This window comes from Asterias rubens, chromosome 15, assembly GCF_902459465.1.
Source record: "Asterias rubens chromosome 15, eAstRub1.3, whole genome shotgun sequence".
NCBI classification, from domain to species: Eukaryota; Metazoa; Echinodermata; class Asteroidea; order Forcipulatida; family Asteriidae; genus Asterias; species Asterias rubens.
Window position 1 is genome coordinate 5,343,326 of NC_047076.1, and position 27,487 is coordinate 5,370,812.

The 27,487-nt window shown below is 38.4% G+C and overlaps 2 protein-coding genes across 2 annotated transcripts in view; both read right to left on the reverse strand.

The window, feature by feature from the left end:
* The window catches only part of LOC117300403 (polypeptide N-acetylgalactosaminyltransferase 13-like), a 38,065-nt gene extending 37,331 nt beyond the window's left edge, over window positions 1-734 (reverse strand). The window contains exon 1 of the mRNA XM_033784188.1: window positions 37-734. Coding sequence (XP_033640079.1) covers window positions 37-434 — 398 coding nt within the window. The 5' untranslated portion in view covers window positions 435-734. The remainder of the gene's footprint in view (window positions 1-36) is intronic.
* A 9,941-nt stretch (window positions 735-10,675) lies between these two features.
* LOC117299804 lies at window positions 10,676-22,205 on the reverse strand. Its single transcript, XM_033783327.1, has 4 exons — window positions 21,765-22,205; window positions 13,713-13,962; window positions 12,636-12,685; window positions 10,676-11,697 (listed from the first exon to the last, which is right to left on the reverse strand). Exons 1-3 carry the CDS (start codon window positions 22,021-22,023, stop codon window positions 12,661-12,663), a joined length of 534 nt encoding a protein of 177 aa, XP_033639218.1. The 5' UTR covers window positions 22,024-22,205; the 3' UTR covers window positions 10,676-11,697; window positions 12,636-12,660.
* Between the last annotated feature and the right edge of the window lie 5,282 nt (window positions 22,206-27,487).

The following is a 27,487-nucleotide window of genomic DNA, read 5'->3' on the forward strand; positions in this document are numbered from 1 at the left end:
ACTCACACTGTAAAGAATTTAAACAAGAAAACCTACCTCTCATGTCTCGTATCTTTCAATGTTCTTTCCACAGATATCATATTGCTGACAACTAAATTAAAATTGTGCACTTTCATGGTGTCGTCTGCCCTCTCCTTCGCTTCGCCGTAGAGCAGCACTGGCTGACCGTTCTCCCCGGGGCCAAACCTCGGCACGTCCCGGCCGAGTTGACCGAACTCCGAGTCGGCGAGCTCGTTCGATGATCCCAGTTTAGTTCGACTTCTTGCCCGTTCCGGACCGTCGTTTTCCTGGCGGCTTTCTCCTTCAATCATAAGAAAAACCGCTCTCCTGTTTGTTGGCTGTAAGGTGCTCTCGTGGTAGAAGAAATACACCACGGACGCCATGGAAAACCATATTATCCCACCAAGTAAAAGAGAAAATAGTTTTGTTGCCATTCTCGTCTGCTGTGATGTTGAGCAACCCTGACGTTGTGCTCGTGTCCAGAACCGCAGCAGTTACTAACTCGATCTCTGGAGTAACTTGTGTCTAATCCTCGGGCCAGCAGACATGTATCAACATGCACAGTGGAACAATCCATCCTTTTACTAGCATTTCAAAGACAATCCTTGTGACAGTTTTGCCATAATGTTGAGAAGTCATAGCTTGAGTGGCCGAGTCCAATGTTTAAATCCCATTCGACAGCACGTGCATCCACATGGAGCTGTTACTACAGTGTGTTGATGACTAGACGACTAGTACTACAGCTAGCAGCTGATTCGATTTTTAGCTGCTCTTGAGGGCGCTGTGGATCACAATGTGCTTCAACTTTTTGGCTTGTTTGTAGAGCTCGAGAAAATGAGCCTACTAATAGAAACTGGCAGTGAGTCGGTCTAGGGAACACTTTTTTGATTTTTTTCCCCCAGGGTAATTGGCAAATATTCCAAACGGCTGACCTTCAAAAAAATAGAAATCTGAAATTTAGTAAAAAAAAAAATAAAAAAAAAGAGGTTGAGAATTTTGAACATACATGTTGTATGACTTTTGCAAATTATAAAAACATTCTTTCATTTCAGCAACCTAGGGCCATCTTCTCATCAGGTACAACTTTAAACATTGTCATTTTTTTATGACTTTTGCAAATCATTAAAACATTCTTTCATTTCAGCAACCTTGAGCTATCCGCTCATCAGGTACAACTTAAAACCTTCACATTTTTTATGACTTTTGCAAATTATTCAAACATTCTTTGATTTCAGCAACCTTGAGCCGTCCGCTCATCAGGTACAACTTCAAACATTGTAATTGTTTATGACTTTTGCAAATTACTCAAACATTCTTTCATTTCAGCAACCTTGAGCCATCCGCTCATCGGTTACAACTTTAAACATTGTTTCATTTCAGCCACTTCAAACATAGTCATTTTTCATGACTGTTGCAAATTATTGAAACATTCTTTCATTTCAGCAACCATGAGCCATCCGTTCATCAAGTACAACTTTCAACATGGTCATTTCTTATGCTTTTTGCAAATTATTCAAACACTCTTTCATTTCAGCAACTTCAAACAAAGTCATTTCTTATGCTTTTTGCAAACTATTCAAACACTCTTTCATTTCAGCAACTTCAAACAAAGTCATTTCTTATGACTGTTGCAAACTATTCAAACACAATTTCATTTCAGCAACCATGATCCTTCCGCTCATCAGGTACAACATTATAAATAGGGGAATCAATGTGTGTAGACGAGGTTTTCAACTAGTGGTTTAATCCCAACGAGGCCTGGTTCTTGATAATTTTACCGAGACGAAGTCGAGGTAAATTATAAAGAACCAGGCCGATTCAACACACTTTGATTCCCATTCATAAATACCTTTTCCGTCAAAAACATCATCACTTTTTGGTCAAAAAGTAAAATAAATGCAAAAATTATAATTGTTAAATGATTTCTTCATAAACAGAGGTTTATACACACCCACGTGACGCGCTCTCCACCAATAGGAATAGCGAAACTGTCTGAGGTATTTATGAATCAACATCAGCATTTTGGTCCCTCATCATAGATGACATTTGCTTTTGAGTTTGCCTTTTAGTTTTAATGCGCAAAAGTCGACACGAGCATTGTACCAAAGACAAAATGCAAGGCCTGTATGGTTTCATAACCGGATCGGCGCAACTCGGCCCGAAAGTCCTTTATTTTGAAAGAGGGCATTGAAATAGCTGAAAGCCGGGCTTTATGGCTATGGACCGCGATCACTCGGGTATGACGAGTATCACGCAAACTGCACCCCGGGGTTGCCACTGCAACATTTAAACTGACAAAATACAGGCATTATCTATACTGAACCTTATGCTTATATACTTATACTTATAATGATATCGGACCTAAAAGCTAGGTAACAAAACAGTTGTGTAACTCTTGGCACGCATTTGAAATTTCTCAGCGGTCTACACTGCTGCCCCCGAGTTGACAACTTGGTATTCCGTATGCCACACTTTTCCACAACTTAGGGTACAGTAAAATACAAAGTACCGTACACTCCTCTCAGATCATAGGTTGTCAACTCAAAATACAAAATGATACGCTTACCAACTGTTGAGTTCATCAGGCTATACCGCACAACATTTCCAAATTCCCGCGGTTCCAATGGTTTCACACTGCGACGGATCTACAGGACGCCCAGCTGCGGTGAGACCTTTTCGCAAATACCGGGGCGCGCGCGTAAAGCTTGGAATTAGGTGCATTGTGGTCTAGCTGGTATCCAAATTTGATCCATATCTATCCCACAATGCACCTCATTCAACAGTCTGCGCTTGCGCATTGGTATTTGCGATAAGGTCTATTATAGACCTTATCGCAAATACCAATGCGCAAGCGCAGACTGTTGAATGAGGTGCATTGTGGGATAGATATGGATCAAATTTGGATACCAGCTAGACCACAATGCACCTAATTCCAAGCTTTACGCGCGCGCCCCAGTATTGCGAAAAGGTCTATCGCGACTGATATTTCACCATACGCCCTCTACGCTGGCAGCGATGCAAATAGCATAAGCAATAATTAAATACATGGCACAATGGAGACGTACGCTGTCTGAGCTTAATATGAAGAAATAATATTGATAAGAAGGTGTAATACAATTGATTATTATTATTTTTTATAGATGTAATAACTATTATCATAAGCGCAACAAGTGTGCACCAAATGGCTGGAATTGTGCCTTAATTTTCACAAAATTTTCCAACTTCTGCTCCAGTAGTGTTTTAGGAGATTATGTCCCCCACGGCAAGAGCGCAAACTAAGCACCTACTACTTCTGAAAGCGCCCTCTTTTGAAACATCCTCCTTCATTAATAATTTTCCATGATTATATACGAGGGACCGAATCTCTGGAGGACAGATTTCCCTGAGACACCGATGTGGCAGGAGATTCCTTCCCCACTTACGGCAAACAATGTACACTACTTTTTCTGATAGCGCCCTCTTTTGAATCATCCTCCCCCTCCCCCTTTTTTATGCGGGGTTTTCCTTCATTAGGCTGGGTGCGCAAATCGTGTCTTACCATATCGGGTTGTACATGTCTGCTGACCTTCAAATTGTTGATAAACTTTATTTTTGAGTCAATGAAATGATTTCGCCCTCTAGGTTGATTATTAACAGATCAAAGGTTGATCTATCGAGTTGATAAACCAACTTCTTTGGAATCATTTGATTTTTTTTTTGCGAGTGTATAATTTTGCATTTCAATTGCATTGTGATAAATTGTCAAGGTTCATCAGAGCTTGCAACATGATCATCGTGGTGGCTTTCTTTTCGATGTGTCTGGCATCTTTAGTCAAAGGTAAGATTGAAGGCACTGAAGGACACTATTGGTAGTAACTCAAAATAATTTTAGCATAAAAACTTACTTGGTAACGAGCACTGGAGAGCTGTTGATAATATAAAACATTGTGAGAAACGGCACTCTCTCAAGTAACGCTTTTCGAGAAAGAAGTAATTTTCCACTAAAATTTTATTTGAGTTTGATTTCGAGACCTCAGAATTAGATTTTGAGGTCAAGCATCTAAAAGCACACACATTCTTGTGACTTTGGTTTTTTGTTCAATTATTATTTGGAAACTCCGACAACCAAATTTAGCTCAAATTTGTATTTAATTGTTTATTTTGTGCATTATGTTAAGATACACCAAGTGAGAAGACTGGTCTTTGACAATTACAGAAGGTGTCCGCAGTGTCTTTGAAAGGAAGGTTAATCCAAAAACGCATGAACACTAAAAGGTATACTGGAGAGCTGTTGATGCTTTATAAACATTGTTAGAAACAACAACCGTTTAGTTTTAGAAAAAAGGTTAATTTTTCAGCATCGATTTGGAAATGAGAACGGCTTCAGGTATGAAACTTTTCTTCGACATCTGAAAACACACATTCTGTACAACACAAATTAAGTGTTTTTTTCCACGTTTATTTCCTTGCATCTTGAAGACCAATTCAGCCCAAGTTTTGCAGAGATTTCTTAACTGCCGTTGTGATACACCAAGTGAGAATACTGGTGTTTGACAAACCTTACAGTAGACCCTGCCTTTAAAGTGTGTCAAATACCCTTTATCTTGAATAGTGGTGCTGTATTTAGCCTATTATAGTTTCAACCGAGCTAGTCAAGAGTCCACTCAGTGACCTTTCAGTAATAATATTAAAAAAAAAAAAAAAAAATGAAAATTAGAAGTAGTGTAGTCAGTCTGCATGGTACAAAGGGCGTTTGACTTCACACCCTTGTTGATTTCATGTTAACAAATACGGAATTTGCTTGCTCTTTATGTTTTAAAGGCACTGATGGACTAGTTTGGTGCAGGTCGTCAAAGACCAGTTCTCTCAGTTGGTGTATCCCTACAATAAATTATGCATAAAACCCTGTGACAATTTGGGTTCAGTTGGTCATTGAAGTTGCAAAAGAATAATGCAGGAAAAACACCATGGTTGCACAAACTAACTTGTGTGCTTTAAGATGCCTAATAAAAAAAATGGCTTCAGGCATGAAGTATTTGTATTTCGAGTTAAAAATGTCATACTTCAGAGGGTGCCGTTTCTCACAAAGTTTTATACTATCAACAGCTCCCCCTTGCTCGCTATACCGTGTAAGTTTCTACGCTAACAACTAGTTTGAGTAATTCATAATAGTGTCCAAGTCTTTACTTGAGAGGACAGAAAATGGTAATCAAATTTTGCAGAGAATATTTTCGTTTGTTGACATTAATTGATTATTAATTTTGGTTTTTTAATTTATTAATTGAAGCAACAATATTGTCATGTTCTTTACAGTCTTTGGCTGTGGAGGTAGACAAGCTTAATTTCCAATACAATATCTTGCTAAAAAGCCCAATTTCATATAGAGCTGCTTATAGCTGTTTTAATATTAATTTTATACGGGTTTTGGGTGCGTAAGTATGTTTGTTAACCTCCACTCTTGCTGAGTATTCGTTGTCAGTGGCTCACATAGAGTCCATGCATTCTCATACGTCAAAGCCATTTTTTCACAAATGCCCAATGCGCAAGCGTCAACTGTTAAAGACAGTGGACACTATTGGTAATTGTCAAAGACCAGTCTTCTCACTTGGTGTATCTCAACTTATGCATAAAATAACAAACCTGTGAAAATTTGAGCTCAATTGGTCGTCGGAGTTGCGAGATAATAATGAAAGAAAAAACACCCTTGTTACACGAAGTTGTGTGCGTTTAGATGGTTGATTTCGAGACCTCAAGTTCTAAACTTGAGGTCTCGAAATCAAATTCGTGGAAAACTACTTCTTTCTCGAAAACTACGTCACTTCAGAGAGAGCCGTTTCTCACAATGTTTTATACTATCAACCTCTCCCCATTACTCGTTACCAAGTGAGGTTTTATGCTAATAACTATTTTGAGTAAATACCAATAGTGTCCACTGCCTTTAAATAAGGTGCATGCTGGTCTAGCTATAGAAATCACACTTAATCGCAGTTAGACCAGCATGCACCTCATTCCTCGCCTAACGCACGCGTACCGTGGTAAGTTGCAAAAAGGTATATGGTGGCAGCGGAGGGATATAAGCCATGTCATCAACAAATGTATTTTTCCCATTTCGGAATGATATGCACGAAAGTCATGTATCCATTTTTCTGTCTTGATGAAGATGATGCAATGAATCGTCGATGTCCACAAATTAACCAGTGCAATTTCTTGCTTTCTATACTTCTTGCTTAAATACTTTTCCAAAATATTGTGCATAACTTTTTCTGTTTCGAACTGACCCACGGCAGACATGTAAATACAATTTCTCTTTCTCTTGAAGCTGATGCAATGAATTGGGGATGCCCACCGTTACTTGACAATCCTCATAATTGGACTGTAGCCAGCGCCAATGTCTTTGATTGTCCGAGGCCCGGGGCTCCACCTATCCAGGTATACTGTTGCGAAAGCTATACGGTCACACAGCACTGTTGCGATGAGAGAGAATTTTATGGCATAATCAGGTAGGTTTTTATAGACTTGTGGTCAAGTCGTTAATTACAATTATTTAATATAATAACAATGACCGATTTTATAGAGCCTTTACACACCCGAGGGGCGTCTCAACATTATTACCACTGGACCCAATTTTCATAAAGAATAAGCACAGAAACTGGAAATATAATTTTTATTTCCCTTCAAACATTAGACTATATGTTTCTGAACAATAAAATAATTTTTGAGTAATTGTTTTTAAAGATTTATATGTTTAAAAAAATAAATTAAGTTGTGTGGGGGTGACTCCGCTTACTCCTTTTGTGACGTCAATCGAGGAAGACTTTGCCTTGACCGAACATCGAACACACGTACGTGCAAGTACATTCAAGTCCTAGTCGTGAGTTTGTACGTTTCGAAAAAAAAAATTCTTGCATTTTCCCGGCAATGTCGACCAGGTGTATTGCTGCTGGATGCAGCAAAACAACTAAAGATGGGGTCAGTTTGCAAGTCTTTTCCAGCGCTGTGCAGCAAACACTTTTGACATGAAGAGAAAAGTTCTTTTCTAAAACATGACGCCATCCCAACAATTTGTCCAGCTGGTGGGGAAGTCGAAGGTGGTACCTGAACGACGTAACGAACCTAAAGGAGCAAAACAAATCAGGTATTGTTTCAACTTTGAGGGCATATTTTTTCGCTTGCGCCAAGCGTCACTATCTTGTGTTGGCACTGCATGCGATTCATCGCGCCTCGATTGACGTCACAAACAGCGCCCTCTCAGGTCGGGCTTATTTTCAAATTTGTAAATAACCGTGAAACTAATTTTTTTTTAAACCTTAGTTAATTGTTCATTCATATTCCACTCATCAAAACACATATTTTAGTGACCAAAGCTTTATTTGACAAAATACCACTTCCAGGTGACTTTAAAGCAAAGAAAAGTAAAAGACTACAGTTTACAAGCCAAACTTAAAGTTTACATTGTTGTAACCGGTGTTCCCCTCATTTTGCTTAGCAAATATTTTTTTCTTCTGCTAATTGGACCCTGGTCACTGGGCCACTCAATACATGCCTTGCACACAGGGGAGTAAACAGTCAGCCTTTAATTATGCCCATAAGCTAAATCAATCACAAGAACCATCTCTGCCCTCACAAGTCCCCATTTACCCCTAGGTGGAGAGAAGCAATTATAATTAAGTGTCTTGCTCATGGACACAAGTGTCACGACCGGGACTCGAACCCACACTCTGCTGCACAGAAACACCAGAGCTAGCTTGAGTTCGTATACCTAAAAACTTAACATTAACTTCTCGTTTTTTATTCACTCTCCCATCGCGCTAATATTGTGCTCAATTGGATGATTGTGTTATATCAAATAAGTAACTAAATGAGTAAATAAAAATGTTGTCTTTTCAAGCTTGTACGATGTTATTGGTGGCCTGAATCGACTCCTTGTAGGGATTTGTGCAGTTGGTGTAGTCACGGGGATTTTCTTCATCTGTGTATGCAACATTAGCATCAAGAACTTCCGTAGAAAACCTTGCCCAAACGGCCATTGTAAGTTTCCCAACTATAGAAAATGTCTAATCCTCGTTATTTTTTAACTCAAACAAAAGGTATCATGTTTAACAGGCTACCTATTACAAACAGAATTGACTTCAAACTTTGTCTACTTGTTTCAAATCTGACATGCTACTATCGTACTATGTCCCACCTACGCTCTTCATCGGAGAACCTCTTGGCCGAACATCGCACTGTCTCTAAAGCTGGGTCACGTGCATTTTCTGCTGCTGCTCCAAATCTGTGGAATAACTCATAAACATCACATCTTCGCCATGCAACTACACTATGACAATTCAAGAAACTACTAAAGACTCATCGATACCGAAATACTTGACTGTTTTATATGCGTACACATTTGAACATCGTGAGTTTGGACTTTTTTGTCCCATCTTCTATTAGTGCTTTGTTACCTTAGTAAAATAAGTATGATTATGGTAATAATAAATGTAGAACAATCTCACAATACAAGTCATGTACATTGTAAGAACAAAATAATGTTCATAATCAGAATATCTACCATTGTGGACACTTTCTTTTCGGTGTTTCTTTTCCCTCTATGACATACATTGTAAAGTTAAGCCTTAATTCTGTTTTTTTTAGTGACTAATGTTTGTTGTGTTTGCTCTATTCCATAGGGGTGTGACATCAATGGCGCACGGTCTACCATTTTCACAAACTCCAATGTTCAGGTCTTTGAACTTTAAATGATGCTGGCAGACTAATTTAATTATTCTACGGTTTCGTTGCGTTTGGCTTTGCTGTCAATATATAACGTAGGCCTACTCAAGAGTGCAAAAATCATCCGTTTTGTCCGCCATACCACTCTTGCAAAGAGCCATATGATGGCAGACAACAATTTTTTAAATCGAAAGAGGGGGACTTTCAAACTCGATTTAGTGTGATGCTTTGTCAAGTTCCATTCAAAAAGAATGACACACAGATTCACAATTTTCTAAATGTAAAAGATTAACGCATGCAATCCTGTCCATAAATCCTGCAATCCACAAGTGTGAAGTAATTCCACTAGAAGCATCGCCAAAAAATTTTTTTTTCTTTTTCTTTAAACCAATGTCAGCAGGGTCAGCGTGACCCAGAAATTGGTCAGGACCATGGGACCCGGAATCCGGGTTAATTCTTACCTTGTATAGTGTGGTATGCCTATTATCAAAGTAATATATTCATACCCAATGCTATGTAAACCATAATGGGTGCGTTCGTTTAGCTTCCCTGTGTCGACCCGGTCTGCCCCGGGTACGTTCAAATAGCTTTGACGTCATTCCAGGGGCTCACCCTGGTCAGCCCCTAGTGCCCTGCTTGTGGAGTGGGTCACTTGGGGGTGACCCGAGGTGCATGACTTCACCACGAGAGGGCGAGTGTGATCGTTCGTTAGCTCTTGTCAGGGGCTCACCCGAGTGAGCACCGCGGGGTCGACTGAGGGAAGCTAATCGAACGCACCAAATGATAAGTTTACCACGATTTTATTAGTGAAGTACATGTTTGTGTTTTCTCGGTCAATTTTGGCAAATGAGCAGCGTTTGAAATTGCCACACATGCGTTTCAAAAGTCGGAATTCGGCCATTCAATCTCAAGCCTTGTAGTCCACTTTGTATATACATGCCCAAATGAACCGGTGTCCGAGGGAAATCTGTCCACCGGACCAATCATCTTTGGATTTAGGGGTACATCTTTTAGATTTGAATTTTAAGTGCCTTGTATTTATTTCTTGGGTTAAGTGGATTTGTCCCTGATTGCAGTCCTTTGGACTGACTTTTCCCTCCCATTTAGAGTGAACAGTTTTATAGACATCTCCGTTTTTGTTTGTAATAGATTGAAGGCCATTTTAATTATTGCTATCACGTTATACTCCAGATTTTTAACTTTGTAACTGGGGTGGATTTCACAAAGGTGGTCCTAACTTAGGACTAGTCCTAGGCAATGCTTAGAGATAGGACCAGTCCTAAGTTAGGATGAGTTACTGGTCCTAACTTAGGACCAGTCCTATCTCTTAGCATTGCCTAGGACTAGTCCTAAGTTAGGACTACCTTTGTGAAATCCACCCCAGTTCATGTTATTCTGCTGCTGGCAGTGAATTGAATAGATTTTTAATAAACCATTGAATGAATGAATGAATGAATGATTGAATGAATTTAAAAGAATTATGTCCTCCGTATGGGAAATTAACATGGGCTGAAGCCGAGGATGCTACACTTCTGCCGTTTAGGGCTTGCGTAACAGTTATTTTGACGTCATCTGTGGAGGTTAACTCGTTGTACCTTTTAATTTTTTATTTTTTTGCGAAAGTCTGATTTTTCTAGGCCGTGAAACGCCGATCAAATTATTTATTTTGTAACATAGAGAAATGACTTAACTTTGAATTCATAAATACCTCAGACAGTTTCGCTATTCCTATTGGTGGAGAGCGCGTCACATGGGGTGTTTAAACGGTTTAATGACCAGCTGGACTCTGTTTACGAACCTACTCCATTGGTTGTTACCAAGTAAGCTTTTATGCTAACAATTATTTTGAGTAACTACCAATAGTGTCCAGTGCCTTTAAAGTTAGTACATTGATGATTGAGATAAAGTTAGTACTCTACATTGATGATTGAGGTAAAGGTACCACATTGATGATTGACACAAAGTTAGTACTCTACATTGATGATTGAAATAAAGGTTCACGTTGATGATTTAAATCAAGTTAGTACCCTACATTGATGATTGAGGTAAAGGTATCACCTTGATGATTGATGTAAAGTTAGTACTCTACATTGATGATTGAGATAAAGGTACCACATTAATGATTGAGATAAAGGTATCACATTGATGATTGAGATAAAGGTATCACCTTGATGATTGAGATAAAGTTAGTACTCTACATTGATGATTGAAATAAAGGTACCACATTTATGATTGATATAATGTGAGTACTCTACATTGATGCTTGAGATAAAGGTAACAACTTGATGATTGATATAAAGTTAGTACTCTACATTGATGATTGATATAAAGTTAGTACTCTACATTGATGATTGAGATAAAGGTACCACCTTCATGATAGATATAAAGTTAGTACTCTACATTGATGATTGAGATAAAGGTATCACCTTGATGATAAATATAAAGTTAGTACTCTACATTGAAGATTGAGATAAAGGTATCACCATCATTATTGAGATAAAGTTAGTACTCTACATTGATGATTGAAAAAAAGCTACCACATTGATGATTGATATAATGTGAGTACTCTACATTGATGATTGAGGTAAAGGTATCACCTTGATGATTGATATAAAGTTAGTACTCTACATTGATGATTGAGATAAAGGTATCACCATCATTATTGAGATAAAGTTAGTACTCTACATTGATGATTGAGATAAAGGTATCACCTTGATGATTGATGTAAAGTTAGTACTCTACATTGATGATTGAGATAAAGGTAACAACTTGATGATTGATGTAAAGTTAGTACTCTACATTGATGATTGAGATAAAGGTATCACCATCATTATTGAGATAAAGTTAGTACTCTACATTGATGATTGAGATAAAGGTATCACCTTGATGATTGATGTAAAGTTAGTACTCTACATTGATGATTGCGATAAAGGTACCACAAAGATGATTGATACAAAGTTGGTTCCTCTAAAACAACACTCCTCGGCAAAGTAGAAGTTCGATCCTCTGTGGGTGAAAAAAAGAGAGAAAAACAGGAAACAAAATGAATGTAATGAACTCTTCCTCAAAATAATTGTCAGCATAAAAACATTACTTGGTAACGAGCGATAGAGAGAACGTTGTCCCTCTGAAGAAACGTTGTTTTTGAGAAAGAGGCAATTCCTGACTCAAACATTACAGGCAGTGGACACTATTGGTAATTACTCAAAATAATTATTAGCATAAAACCTTTCCTGGTGATGAGTAATGGGGAGAGGTTGATGGTATGAAACATTGTGAGAAACGGCTCCCTCTGAAGTGCCATAGCTTTCGAGAAAGAAGTAATTTTCCACGAATTTGATTTCGAGACCTCAGATTTAGAACTTGAGGTCTCGAAATCAACCATCTAAACTAAACGCACACAACTTCGTATGACACGGGTGGTTGTCTCTTTCATTATTATCTCGCAAGTTCGATGATCGATTGAGCTCAAATTTTCACAGGTTTGTTATTTTATGCATATGTTGAGATACACCAACTGTGAAGGCTAGTCTTTGACAATTACCAATAGTGTCCACTGCCTTTAAAAGACTTCAGACCTGAAGCCCTTTTTTAAGCATCTGGAAGCGAACAAAGTAACAATTAGTGTAATGTCTTACATTATTCTCTTGCAACTTCGATGGACCAATTGAGCCCAAATTTCCACAGGTTTGTTATTTCATGCATATGCTGGGATACACCAAGTGAGAATATTGGTCTTTGACAGTTACCAAACGTGTCAAGTGCCTTCAAACGAAACATAATGCACAAAATGCATCCCACGTTATATCTCCGCCATGTTGGATCCACTGAATTCATGACAATAAACTCTCCTCTGTCATCGTTGATCAATGCAGATTGGTAATATTAAAAGAACTTATCCCTTTATATTTGGCAATCATGTCTAGTGTGTGGCATAGGCCTACCTTGATTTGAAGTCCAAATGATTCATCATCCACTGGTTAATTTCCTGACGCTGAAATCAAACAAAAAAACAAACTATTTGTGCATATTTAATCCCTCCAAACAAACAATAATGTGTAAAACAATGAGGGTTTTCTGCCTAAAATTCTGTATAACAATCTGCTAAGCAAGCTTCTATTATTTATTTGTTTATCCTGGGGGATAATGGTTATTGTCGACATTTCACACAATTAAACATTAAATTCATTAGCAATCTCCTAAGAAACCTGCTTAAAAATCTGCTTCAAACCTGCTAAAAAATCTGCTTGAGAAATTATTTCATCAGCCTGAAAACTTGAGTGGAACATGCACTTGGAATCTACCTAAATTCTTCGGCCACACAAATTGAAGTGCGCCCTCAAGCCAGCAGTGTACACAAGTATAAGTGAACAAAGCTGTGCAATTGGTTCAATGATGAGTTATCGAGTTTGATTGAGCTTGCTGAAGAAACATGGGAGCCTGCAAACGATTACCAGTAAACTATTAATTTCACAATAATCTTAATCCATTAATAAAACAGTTCCCAACATTTGGGTTCTCGTTTTAGCTTTTTTTTCAAAATAATTGTTAGCATAAAAACTTACTTGGTAAAGAGCAATGGTGAGCTGTTGATAGTATAACACCGGTTCTCTTTGACTAACGTGGTTTTTGAGAAAGAGGTAATTTCTCAGCACTCAAATAATAAAAGACTTCAGTTTGGGATACACCAAGGGAAACAAACTGGTCTTTGACAATTACCAAAGATTCCCAGTGCATTTAGGCAGAAAATACCGTCTTAGTAATTTCCCGCCAAGTATAGCGTTGAGCAGGATACCAGTCACAAATTGTACTTGTGAAACGGTGTTGTTTTGCTGGTAACTTGGAAGCCAAGAATCATAGTGAATATAGACTCCAATAGAATAGTACATTGCGCAGAGTTCTATTAGGCCATGGCCTACAAGCTAGCCAAATAAAATTTCGGTCCAACCTTAAAACCGTTTTAAGGAATGTTTTTTAAAAAGAAAACTACAATGGTTTGAATATATAGATTGTTTACTCACTAAACAGTAACATCCTTCACGGTGACGTCATGTGGTGGTAACCAGCCGAAAACTGCGCCATTTCTCGCGTGTTTTCTCACGTCCTGCAATAACGTCAATGCGCCACAGTGATGAAGCCTCGTATCCATTGTCACCGTTTTGAATCGGCCAATCGGATCGCCTGTATCATCGTCGAGAGCCTGGAGCGCATACGTACAAGGTTTGCTTTGTAACTCGCCATCGTTCTCTGTTAAGCTCTCCAGAACAGAAACTATGGGTTAAACAAAAAGAAGAATAAATATTGTTAATATCCATTGTTCGATTTTACAATGAACTTAGGACTAGTCCTATAAGATATTTGACTGAGACTTAAGACTAGTCCAAAGTTAGGACGAGCAAATCATCCTAACTCGAGATATGACTAGTCTTAACTCTTTGTGAAATCCCACCCTCGTCACCTTGTTTTAACGAGGTTGAGATTGTATCTATTAAAGGCAGTGGACGCTATTGGTAATTACCCAAAACAATTATTAGCATAAAACCTCACTTGGTAAAAAGTAATGGGGAGAGGTTGATAAAACATTGTGAAAAACGGCTCCCTCTGAAGTGACGTAGTTTTTGAGGAAGAAGTAATTTTCCACGAATTTTGATTTCGAAACCTCAGATTTAGAATTTGAGGTCTCGAAATCAAGCATCTGAAAGCACACAACTTCGTGTGACAAGGGTGTTTTTTCTTTCATAGTTATCTCGCAACTGTGACGACCAATCGAGCTCAAATGTTCACAGGTTTGTTACTTTATGCATATGTTGAGAGACACCAAGTGAGAAGACTAGTCTTTGACAATTACCAATAGTGTCCAGTGTCTTTAAGAGACAACACCCATGGGGGTCAGTTTTAACACCCCCGGTTTTGCAGTGTAGTTTCCAATTGAGTAAGAAAGCATTATGTTCACCAAATACTTATTTATCAATTGAAAAACATTAATTATGCTAATGTGTGATAATAATCAATTTGGTTCGGGTTCGTTGACTGCTTTGAACGCAGGAGTTTGATCCTGCTATAATCACATAATTCTCCGGGGTTCTGATCCCGTCAAATAATTCATAATAAGCCTACCACTTTTCTCTCCCTCTCCTCACAATATCACTCTCTCGATTTGCATGGCAGCTTTTTGTTTTAATCGTTCCGGTTTTTCCTTCTTTTTTTTTCTACACAGAATGAAAAATGTAATACACTTATGAGATTACCTCTGTAATCCTTCTTAATTTATCATCTTATCACCTGTTTGTTGCAAGATTTATAAAAGAATTGCAACAGATTTGCATCACATCTTAAAGATGTACTTTTCAAAGCTGGAGAAGTAACCACTGACTCGAAAGAACAGTATTTCGCAAACTGCGAAAGACAAACTATGAATAGTCTGGAAATGCAGAACTGGCCATTGACTATCGGGTATCTATACAAGGTCAAGATTGGGGTTGGTCCCACCCACTTGTTCCATTTTTACAGAATGAAACTTAAAGGAACATGTTGCCTTGGATCGGTCGAGTTGGTCTTTGAAAAGTGTTTGAAACCGTTTATTATAAAAAGCATGGATAGAGAGATGTTTTAAAAGTAGAATACAACGATCCACAGAAACATGCCTCGAAATTGCGTGGTTTTCCTTTTACCTCGTCGACTAACACGGTCGGCCATTTATGGGAGTCAAGTTTTTGTCTCCCATAAATGGCCGACCGTGTTAGTTCGCAAAGTAAATGGAAAAACACCTTTCTAACCACATGCATTTCATAACAAACGGTTCCAAACGCTTTTATAGACCAACTCCACTGAATAAAGGCAACGTGTTACTTCAACTCATTTAGATTAGATAGATGAAGTGCCATGGTTTTCGAGAAAGAAGTATTTTTCCACGAATTTGATTTCGAGACCTCAGAATTAGAATTTGAGGTCCCGAAATCAAGCATCTGAAAGCACACAACTTCGTGTGACAAGGGTGTTTTATTCTTTCATTATTACCTCGCAACTTCGACGACCAATTGAGCTCAAATTTTCACAGGTTTGTTATTTAATGCATATGTTGAAATACACTAAGTGAGAAGACTGGTCTTTGACAATTACCAAAGGTGTCCAGTGTCTTTAAATAAAAGTTGGCAAATAACTATTATTTGCATTTATCCATCGGTCCTCTTGGTTGGTAAACTTGTTTGCAACAGCCAATTATGTTTTCTAAAATAAAAGTTGGTCTCTCAAGTTGAGTCGAGTTTTCTGAAAGATCGTGATGTTTTTTCCGGTAATTAATTAAAACCCACGAATGTTTCATTCCACGACCAGACACCGAAAAACATTAGCAATCATAATCCATTGTAAAATATTCAAAATAACCTTGTGTTAATTGGGGTATGAATCGTTAATCAGCGTTTTACATAAAACATGTTGCACTAAGGTCGAGGTTGAAAACCTGTTCATTATTGGCTCTGGACACGTTAGGCTTAATTGTCGAAGACCAGTACTCTCACTTTGCGTATCCCAAAATACGCACAAAATAACAAATCTGTCAAAAATAACTTCCCTTTGTGTGCTTTAAGATGCATAATGAAAGGCTTCGGCTGAAGTATTTTATTATTTGAGTGAGAAATTACTTCTTTCCTGTTAGGGCTCGGGAAAGTACTAAGTATATAATACAGTTCTAACACACATCGGTGCATGGGTAAATTTTCTCAATTCTTCAGAGGGAGCCGTTTCACACAATGTTTAGTACCATCAACAACTCTCCATTGCTTGTTACCAATTTAGTTTTATGCTGATAATTGCTTTGAGCAAAAGAGTGTCCAGTGCCTTTAAGAAGTCGATTCTCTATGCAAACAACCCACTTAATAATTTGCATACAAACAACCAGTGACGCTTGCACTTGGAATAATTTCCTAACTCAATGGCAATTATTTACAGTTTAAAGGAACACGTTGCCTTGGATCGGACGAGTAAGTATATAAAAAGCGTTTGTAACCGTTTTTTATAAAATGCATACGGTTGGAAAGATGTTTTAAAAGTTGAATATAATGCTCACACACACATTTGCCTCGAAATTGCGTGGTTTTCCTTTTACTTTGCGAACTAACACGGCCGGCCATTCATGGGAGTCAACAATTTTACTCCCATAAATGGCCGACCGTGTTAGTCGACGAGGTAAAAGGAAAACCGTGCAATTTCGAGGCATGTTTGTGTGGATCATTGTATTCTACTTTTACAACCTCTTTCTACCCGTATGTATTTTATAAAAAAAACGGTTACAAACGCTTTTCAAAGACCAACTCGACCAATCCAAGGCAACGTGTTCCTTGAATAATGCCATGTCTTTAACAATAATAACATGTCTTTAAAGGGAAGGCACACGCTTGGTAATTGTCAAAGACCAGTCTTCGCACTTGGTGTATTCCAACATAAGCATAAAATAACAAGCCTGTGAAAATTTGGGCTCAATTGGTCATCGAAGTTGCGAGAAAATGATGAAAGAAAAAACACCCTTGTTGAACGAATTTGTGTGCTTTTAGATAGGAATAAAAATACTTCAGTCTTTTATTATTTGAGTGAGAAACTACCTCTTTCTCAAAATCTACATTACTTCAGAGGGAGCCGATTCGCACGATGTGTTATACTATCAATCCAATACTTGTTACCAAGTAAGTTGTTATGATAGTATTTTGGTTTGAGTAACTACCAAACGTGTGCCTTCCCTTTACGAAACAAAGGTAACTATCACACTGATTTAAAAAGTAGAATCTGGTATCTATGATCTTGAAAATATTTCATTTTGGGGAGAAATTTGGCTGAAGCTGGTTTTATAATAAATTTACCAATTAGTTAAAATTAAAACAGCTTATAATACGATACCAAAACTCAACACAAAAGTGATGTCAAGAATTTACCTTTGTATGCAAAAGCTTGTGAGCCTTAATGTGTTGATAAATTGGTTATGAAAACAAGGACATGACTTGTCATAATGTACCATCCCTCAAGCAAAATGTGCACTTAATAACATCTATAAACTTATAACTGAAATCGTCTTCAAGTGAACTGGTAACACCGGGTTTATTTTTAAAATCACACTTCGCCTATATGGCGTAAAAAGCCCTTGTGTTCTCATTGGTGTGCTATTGATTTTCTGAATAGTGGCTCTTCATACACAGCGCTCAAAATTCGTCACCAAGTGCGCTCATTTCGCAACTGCATATTATTCACTATTTTCCTGCAAGATATGCCGCGTTACGTTTTTGAATGAGTGCTTTACCTGTATACATAACACAGTATACGCCGAATGGTTTACAAGGTGCAATGGCGCAATATGCAGCTAATCAAACCGGGAATATTGGGGCAAACCCCTTCTCTTTACGATAAGTGCACTGGGTTCTATTTTGTGTACGTGCTTTACTAGACAATACACGGGACCTATACTTTAAATGTCAAGAACCATCTCTTGAAGGATAGAGTGAGTGTGGCACTTTTGTAAATATAGTTATTATATTCTGTTATGAAGTAAAAAATAATGTAATAACAAATACAGATAGATATAAATTCAGTGTATGGTATAAACCTTTTTTTTTCACGGTGTGGCCAAATTGATTTTACTCCACTCCAAATCAATGTACCAAACTGAGGCTGGACGAAATAACAGACTGGTGCCATACTTGCGCAATGGATGTTAGCATTAATTACTGCTATTGGAAACGGGGAACATGACCAAGATGGTGACAGCGTGATAACGGTCTATAGTCAGCCAGTAGGCCGAGTTGCTTAGCTTTGGACATCACGGTCAGAAGAACAGGGCAAAATTTCATAGAGCTGCTAAGAACAACAAATTTGCTTAGCATGAAATTGCTTGCTCGATAAAAACAGGATTACCAACCAAATTTCCACAATTTTCAGAAGAAGCAAACAACGGCTGAATACCAGAAACAAGCAATATGCAACAAATGGAAATTTGGTTTGTAATCCTTTTTTTTTATCAAGAAAAAAAAATTCATGCTAAGCAAATTGTTGTGCATAGCAGCTCTATGAAATTGAGCCCGGTACGATAAGTGGCTTTCCCAATTGACCCAATTCACCTGGGCTCAATTTCATAGAGCTGCAAAGCATACAAATTTGCTTAGCATGAAATTTTGCCTTGATAAAAACAGGATTTCTCAAGCAAATTTCCACGTGATTTTCAGGATAATCAAGCAACGGCTGAATACAAGTACCAAGCAATAATCAACAAATTTTGTTGGTAATCCTGGTTTTATCGAGGAAGAAATTTCATGCTAAGCAAATTTTTGTGATTAGCAGCTCAATGAAATTGGGCCCAGTACGATGAGAAGCTTTCTATTGACCCAATTCACATGTCGGCATCACAAGAATAGTCTCGGATGCGCCATTTTGGTGGGCAATGTCACTGTGCGTTATTCAGTGATTGCGCATTTTAGGCGACGCGGCGTTTTCACGTAAACGTTTGATCCCAAACCAATGCTTTCGTGTACAAAACCGGGAAATCGCTGTAAAAAAACACACTAAATAAAACAAAGCAAACGAACTCAATTCAACCATGGAGGTAAAATTAATTTGTCCTCCATTATTCAAGGGGGTCGAAAACGTATCAGTGTGTGGGTAACACGACTTTAACCCACACCTGTGACGTCATGCTACATTATTCTGCACGAATGGCGCGACCTAAACTGGTCGTACGAAACTCGCTTCCAATAAAAGAAAAACTCAGAATAAAGAACTATAATTATTTGCTAGAGCTGTGGCTGTTAGCAGATTATACTGTCTTCCGATCAAGATAAGATTCCGCACAAAAAGATCTGTGTGGGTAGTTGATAGCCATTTGAGTTGAATTAATTTCCATTTAACTCTTTGTATACTTAAGTTGCAAGAAACATCAGACAATTGAAGCGTATGTACCTCCATTAACAGAGCATAAGGTATATAACGTACAAAAATGACTAATTCCTTTTCAAGGAAGAGGGAGGCGTGCGTGTCGAAACAACAATCCATTAAGGCTTTATTTCATGGTCAACATGCCTCACAGACACCACGACAGTTGAAATAGAGAAAGGTTCTTGAAATCGCCGGTCAACCGCAGTGCTGATGCTCGTACCCTTAAAGGGACTGGAGACTGTTGGTATTTACTCAAAATAATTGTTACCATAAAAACTTACTCGGTAACAAGCAATGGAGAGATAGTATACTATTTTTTGCATTTATACCCTCGGTTCATTTGGATGGTAGTTGTTTGCAACAGCTAATTTTATTTTCTCAGTATAAAACATTGTGAGAAACGGCTCCCTCTGAAGTAACGTAGTTTTCGTGAAAGAAGTAATTTTCCACTAAAATATTTGAATTTGATTTCGAGACCTCATTACTTTGAGGTCCTGAAATCAAGCATTAGAAATCACACAACTTCGTGTGACAAGGGTGTATTTTTTAATCCATTATTATCTCGCAACTTCGACGACCAATTGAGTTAAAAATTGCACAGGTTTGTTCATGTATGTTGAGGTACACCAAGTGAGAAGACTGGTCTTTGACAATCACCAAAGATGTCCACAGTGTCTTAGATCGGTCGAGTTGGTTACTGAAAACCGTTTGAAACCGTTTATTACAAAATGCATATGGTCAGAAAGATGTTTTAAATATAGAACATAATGATCCACACAAATATGCCTCGAAATCGCACGGTTTTCCTTTTACTTCGTGAACTAACAAGGCACGCCATTTTGTAAAGTCCGACAATTTTGACTCCATAAATGGCTGACCGTGTTAGTTCGTAAAGTAAAAAGAAAACCGTGCAACTTCGAGGCATATTTTATGTGTTCTAGTTTTATTACATCTTTATAATCATATGTTTTTTATTTTTATATATTTTTATAACAAACGGTTTAAAACGCTCTTCAAAGACATACTCGTCCGTTCCAAGGCAACGTGTCCCTTTAAAATAATAGCTAAGTTTTATTTACAATCTTCTATCTTACGTTCAAGGACATGTCTTTATTGTGTGTAACTTAAACGGTGACTGTAACAAAACAAGTCTTTCTTTCCTCATCGTGAGAATTCATCCCGGTCATGACCTACGCCTAAAGATAAATCAAATTAGTTCTGAAAAATAAACGCATGTACCATTTTATTGCTATACAACTTCAATAAGCTTTGGTTGTATGGATACGTTTATAATTGACGATGCTTGGTGTTTATGGCTATTAGTCAAACGGGCAATGATAGTGCAAATTTCCATCTATCAAATAGGATTCGTACTGCCTCTAGCTGCCGGGCAATCTCGCTGGTCTGGTTGGTATGACACTGCTCTAGAATTGCAAAGGTCGTGGGTTTGAATCCCACCCGAGTAATATGCATGTGATTGCTCGGGTAAGTACTGAGTATAGTGCTAACACACATCAGTGTAATATCGAAGTCTTTAGCGTACGTATCTACCAACAAAGTACTTGTGGCGCTTAGTATAATACGAACATTTTTGACAGAAAGATGGTTATTGAAGTCGTCATGCATTATGAGAACCAGCTCGGGTTTAGTGGAGTAAACAGCCCGAACACACATTGGTGTTAATTGGCAAAACCCGAACATGATTAGTGAATACATAATTTTAGGTATAACAAAACAAAACATCTGATCGGTAGCTGATAATGATAATTAATGATATATTTGAATTTCATAAACTTGTTCAGAAAATGAGCTCGAACCTTTACCTACACGGCACTTCCCAACCTATACTATACAACTATTCAGTGACACTGCGTTAACCCATCTCGATTAATGGTTTCAAGCACTGGGCTCGCGGAAACGACACATTGATATGTAAAGGGAACGGACACCTTTGGTAATTCTCCAAATAGGCCTATTCTCACTTGGTGTATCCCAACATGCATACAATAACCAACCTGTGAAAATCTGGGCTCAATTAATTAATTAATTGGTTATCGAAGTTGCAATAAAATAATGAAAAGAAAAACACCCTTGTTGTACAACGTTGTGCTTCTAGATCCACTCAAAACTGTTACGGTAACCCTATAAATGTTAAATCTCACCAATAACATGTTGTCCCGGTGTATATCTACCCAGGCTAATGCTTTGGGTATGCATCAGCTGGTCCCCAGTCTTAGTTGCTTCCCCGGCCAGAGACACTTTTCCCCCGTGCAAATCGGTCGGTAGCCCGTCACATACTTTCCGTCCCGTGTCGACCGGAAAGGGTGCTGCCCAGTAACCGGACGGTAAGAGGCTCAACGCTACCACAGTCGTGTATATTATTACGCAGATGGGTCGGTGGCAGCCCACAGACTCAACCATTTTGACAACAACGAACCGTGGCACAATTTGAGAAGTCTAACAATAAAGCGGGTAAAAGCCTGCTAGATTTAAAATACTTCCAAGTATTCGACACATATGAGAGAATCTGAGAATGTAAGCATGGTCTTTATACTACCGTATCCATAAACCTTTTGTGTACATTTAAGGGCAAATACTTGTCATCAGTGATCACTCTATTAAAATGTGGGCAGACATAGCCGCGCCATGTCATGGCCGTGTGCGATGCAATTTCGCCATTGACTAACCCCAAATTTAATTAAAAACTCTCCATTATTTTGGATGTCTCCATTTATTATGATAGACGTCCCATGTGGACTGTACTACTGTTGCCATTGGAAGGTCAACACATTACTATGGCCCCTCCCCAAACCACACAAAACTCATTACGTCATTCATTACCAAAAGAGCTTTATATGGATATAAGTAGCTGCTTGCTGGGAAAAACATAACAGTGTCTATAGATAAGAAAGGGATGCGAATAAAAATACTATCTTTGGCGTCTATCCAAATTGGCGTCTACAGAACGGCTACGGCTGTTGCTAAGGACGTCCTATACTTCAACGCATGATGACGTGGAAATCTGCTGTAGCCTAAGCTGTAGCCGGTAATTGGGACACGGCCTCATCAGTCCCCTTTTTGTCATACGACCTTTTAAACATAGATCTGCGCAAAACAAAACCACAACCCATCGCACCTCTCAAGCCCCTTGTTTTAAATTTTTTTTTAGTTTCCACAAGTATCAAATCTAATACAGGCAATAATATGTACATACATATTTGAAGAACAATACAGTCTAACCAGGTAGATATAAATACACTTTTATGATACTGCTGGGGAGCTCACTGAGAAGCAATAACTTATAAGAGTGAGTCCCACAAAGGTACGCTCGTTGAGCCCAAACCAAACACCCATGTCGTCAAACACATGTTGAGTATACTGTTTGGCCCACTGAATCGATTCAGATATGCGTATTAATGTATTTGTGGCAATATTAAAGGCAGTGGACACTATTGGTAACTACTCAAAATAATAATTAGCATAAAACCGTACTTGGTAACGAGTAATGGGAAGAGGTTGGTAGTATAAAACATTGTGAGAAACGGCTCCCTCTGAAGTGGAGTAGTTTTCGAGAAAGAAGTAATCTTTCACGAATATGATTTTGAGACCTCAGATTTAGAATTTGAGGTCTCGAAACCAACCATCTAAAAGCACACAACTTGAGACCTCAGATTTAGAATTTGAGGTCTCGAAATCAACCATCTAAAAGCACACAACTTCGTGTGACACGGGTGTTTTTTCTTTCATTATTATCTCGCAACTTCGACGACCATTTGAGCTCAAATTTTCACAGTTTTTTTTATGCATTTGTTGAGATACATCAAGTGAGAAGACTGGTCTTTGATAATTATCAATTGTGTCCAGTGTCTTTAAAATGAAGCAAAAAGGTGCATCCCAATAGGGTCATGTGACAAGATAGTGGTGACGATTCACGATAAAAGATGTAGATCGCTGAACCATTTGAACAAGAGACATTCTTCCGGGTGTAATACGAACCCTTCTCCTTTCTCCCGTGGTGTATAACTTGACACGTAATGCCGTTTGATACTTCTAGAGTAATTTGCAAGCGAAGATATCTCGCACACCTTTTAAAAATGGAGATGTTAGGATTTGCCCTACACGCATAAATTCTCAGGAATTCCCAGACTACATTTTGTTTACAGGATGAGATTTTAGGGATTCATGTGGCGTTCTTTTGTTTACAAGAAGTTCGCCAAAAAAGTATGCGGACAATTTGGTTCTATAAGTTCCAATTCGATCTTCAATCTCAGATCAAATCTTACTTTGACAGTTTTCTTTTATTACCACTGTGATTTGATCAGGCTAATTTTATTTCAAGACTTATGTCCTTGGCTATGCGGCGAAAAGGTCCCCCCCCCCCCAAAAAAAAAAAAAAAAAAAAAAAATAGAAAATAGCAATAATTGCAGCCAGTGAATTTCTGATGACACTTATGACGAACACAGCTTACCAGGGAAATAGCATCAAGCCTCTGACGTATGTATTGGAATGTTATGACGCGTGCTTCGCCTGGAATACAACTGCAGTTTCACGAGTGTCACTAGTCCGGAATTAAATGAATTAAGCATCCAATCGTATATTATAAGTCAACAGGTACATATTGAACTCAATGTAGTCTAATGCAGTGTTTGTTGTCGTACGATGTCCAATAAAGATGAATCGACCACAGATCCAGTTTACAATCTTGTTTTAAAGGCACTGGACACGTTTAATTATTGTCAAGGACCATGCAGGGGCCAATTTCATAGAGCTGCTTAAGCAGTAAATTGCTTAAGCACGAAAATAGCTCGCTTATTTTACACATGTTACTGGCAAAAATGTCATGCCATATACATCGCTTGTGACTTGTATTTAGCTGTTGTTTACTTAGCATAACAATTGAGTGGAGTCTTGGCCGGTAATCGGATTTCACTAAGCAAGGATCTTTTTGCTTAAGCACAATTTAGTGCTTAAGCAGCTCTAGAAATGGCTCTACTTACCGCCGAATTCTGCGCTTACGATTACGATTACGATTCCCCGCTTGCGTGCAAGCGCCGAATCTCGCGCTAGCCTTGCAAGCGTAGAATGCCTAGTAACGTGGAGTACGCACGCGCAGAATCCAAAATTCGCCGCTAACCCGTGAAATGCGCTTGCCGTAAGCACATAATTCCCTGCTTCCGTAAGCACCGATTCTGTGCTTACGGTAAGCAGAGCCATGAAGTTGGGCCCAGTTTTCTCACTTGGTTTATTCCAACATATGCATAACATAACAAACCTGTGAAATTTTGATTCAATTGGTCATCGAAAAAGAGAAGAATGAAAGAAAAACACCCTTGTTGCATTGTGTGCTTTCAGATGCATAATAAATTACCTGATCAGCTGCAGTTACTTCTTTCTAAAAAATTACATCTTTCTCAAAAACTAGGTAACTTCAGAGGGAGCCGTTCTCACAAATTTTATTTTATTTTTTATTTTTTTTTTTGGGGGGAGTAATTACCAACAGCGTCCAGTGCCTTTAAAAATAATTGTTAAGAAAATTTGAATCTGTTGGCTCACTGGTAACAACGTTTATACCAGTATTAGTCTTTGAAAGAGACTGCCCTATTATCTTTGCTTATTTTGATTGCCTATATCAAAATAGACCTATCAAACATGCACATAATCTTGACAAAATATTCTGTTTACTTTCTTGTTTGGTTTCTTTGGATAACAATAGTATTGACGTCTCCAGGTAGTCAAATAAAAAGCAAAATGGTATACAACAAAATGATAAATGAATTAAAAGTGACTACAGCAACATGGTAACAAAGCAAAACAAGATAATAGTTATGTATGTACAAATATAGACAATGAACATAAGGTACCACTCCATATTTCTGCCAGGTTGTTGTTGTTTGCATAAAGGCTCGTTATATATAAAAATAGAAGAAAGAGAAAGTTCTTATTTTTTTTTACAGCGGAAACGAAAACATATATCGTTCGTATCCTGTAAACAACTGGTATATTGTTATGCGTCCTGATCGAGTTTAGAACATGTTTATGTTTTCCCCGGCAAGCTGAATATAGACATTATTAATAGCGACTTGAAACTATGGCCTGTTTCGAAACCACGGCTTCGTCTTTGGATTCGGCGTCAGGCTCCGTCCCCTCGTCTGAAACCCTGGGCGCGTAAACGTAAAGCACGCGCAATCGTCGAAACAACCGCGGGGCTAAGCTAGCCTGAGCCGAATCCAAAAGGGCCTATATGCCTATAACGTGCATGCGTGTACATGTGTACAGGTTTCCAGGAGGATGACGTCAGTTACATCCTAATTTTTGTAACCTAAATACCAACAAATAAACAACCAGCCTTGAAATGGAGCAATGTGGTCCTTCAAGCCCCTTTCACACGAGAGCAATTTAGCAAGGGTCCGTTGCTAAATTGTAGCATGCAAATACTAGTTTACAAAATGTACCCCGTGTAACAAATTATGCAAATGAACAAATTAAATATACAATATGATTGGTTTGGAATTTTGCTACCCGGATGATTATAACGAAAAACATAAATAACCACAATAGTTGGAAAAGGCCATTATTGCTTCGCCACTCGCGAGCGTGTTCTCCCGTTATTGTGATCGCGACTTTCCAAGCCACGAAGGCCTTGGGCCTTTCTCAAACCACGGCTTGGGCTCCGGCTTAGGCTCCGCGTGCTGTGTACGCAGCTTGCATTTAACCTGCATTTTGGAGCAGCGCGTATTGCACGTGGAGCCTGAGCCGGAGCCCAAGCCGTGGTTTGAGAAAGGCCCCTTGACAAAAGGCTAATACATTTTTGTCCCCCCAAAATAACCACCAGTAGCAGTACTTCTTAACCCAACCATGTTGTAATTCAGCAGCAAAATGTCCTTATATTATTTCTTTCGACATACCTTATATTGATTCCAAGAAATTAACTCAAGTTTAAGTGTTAAAGCCAGTGGACACTTTCGGTAAACAGTGTTGTCCAGGCCCATACTTCGTGTATCACAACTTATATATAAAATAACAAACCTGTGAAAATTTAGGCTCAATCGGTCATCGGAGTCGGGAGAAAATAACGGGAAAACCCACCCTTGTTTCCGCATGTTTTGCATGACATGTGTTTACTATACATCCGTAATTCTCGTTGTCGAGAATTTAATGTTTTCTCAAAAAGTAAAGCTTTTCATGGAATAATGGTTCAAGAGAAGTCTTTTACCATTACCTTCTGTAAACCCTGTAAGTTATTTGTAAATCTGTGAACTTTTTGTTTCTGTTCCGAAAGTGTATAATGGCTTTAATGAGGTATCTTTATTACCGATTCAATTGCTAAGGTATCGATTCGAACTCATTTTGACCTAAAAGTTCAGCCCCCATACAGAACAGGTGGTTCACTTTTCAGCGTGGCATTCTGTCATTGAAGACTACGTCTGATAGACGGGGTAATATGAAACTGATTAGTAGGGGTTCCTTACAGAACGATTTGTATCAGGGTACGGTTTGAGCATGGAGGAAGACAAATCAAAAACATGTCTTTGGCAGTGATATATTACAGCAGTTCTGTGATCCGAGAAACAGGAATAAAACTCGTCATAAACGCTCCTGACGACATGGCAGGAGAATGTTTTATGAGCCAATGCCGCTCTTTTTTTGTTGTTAATTATGCGGAAGGTATTATTTTTTTCTATCATCTGCATTTGTTAAAGACACTGGACACGATTGGTAATTGTCATAGACCAGTCTTCCCACTTGGTGTATCTCAACATATGCATAGAATAACAAACCTGTGAAAATTTGAGCTCGATTGGTCTTCGGAATTGCGAGATATTAATAAAAGAAAACACAACCTTGTCACACGAAGTTGTGTGCTTTCAGATGCTTGATTTCGAG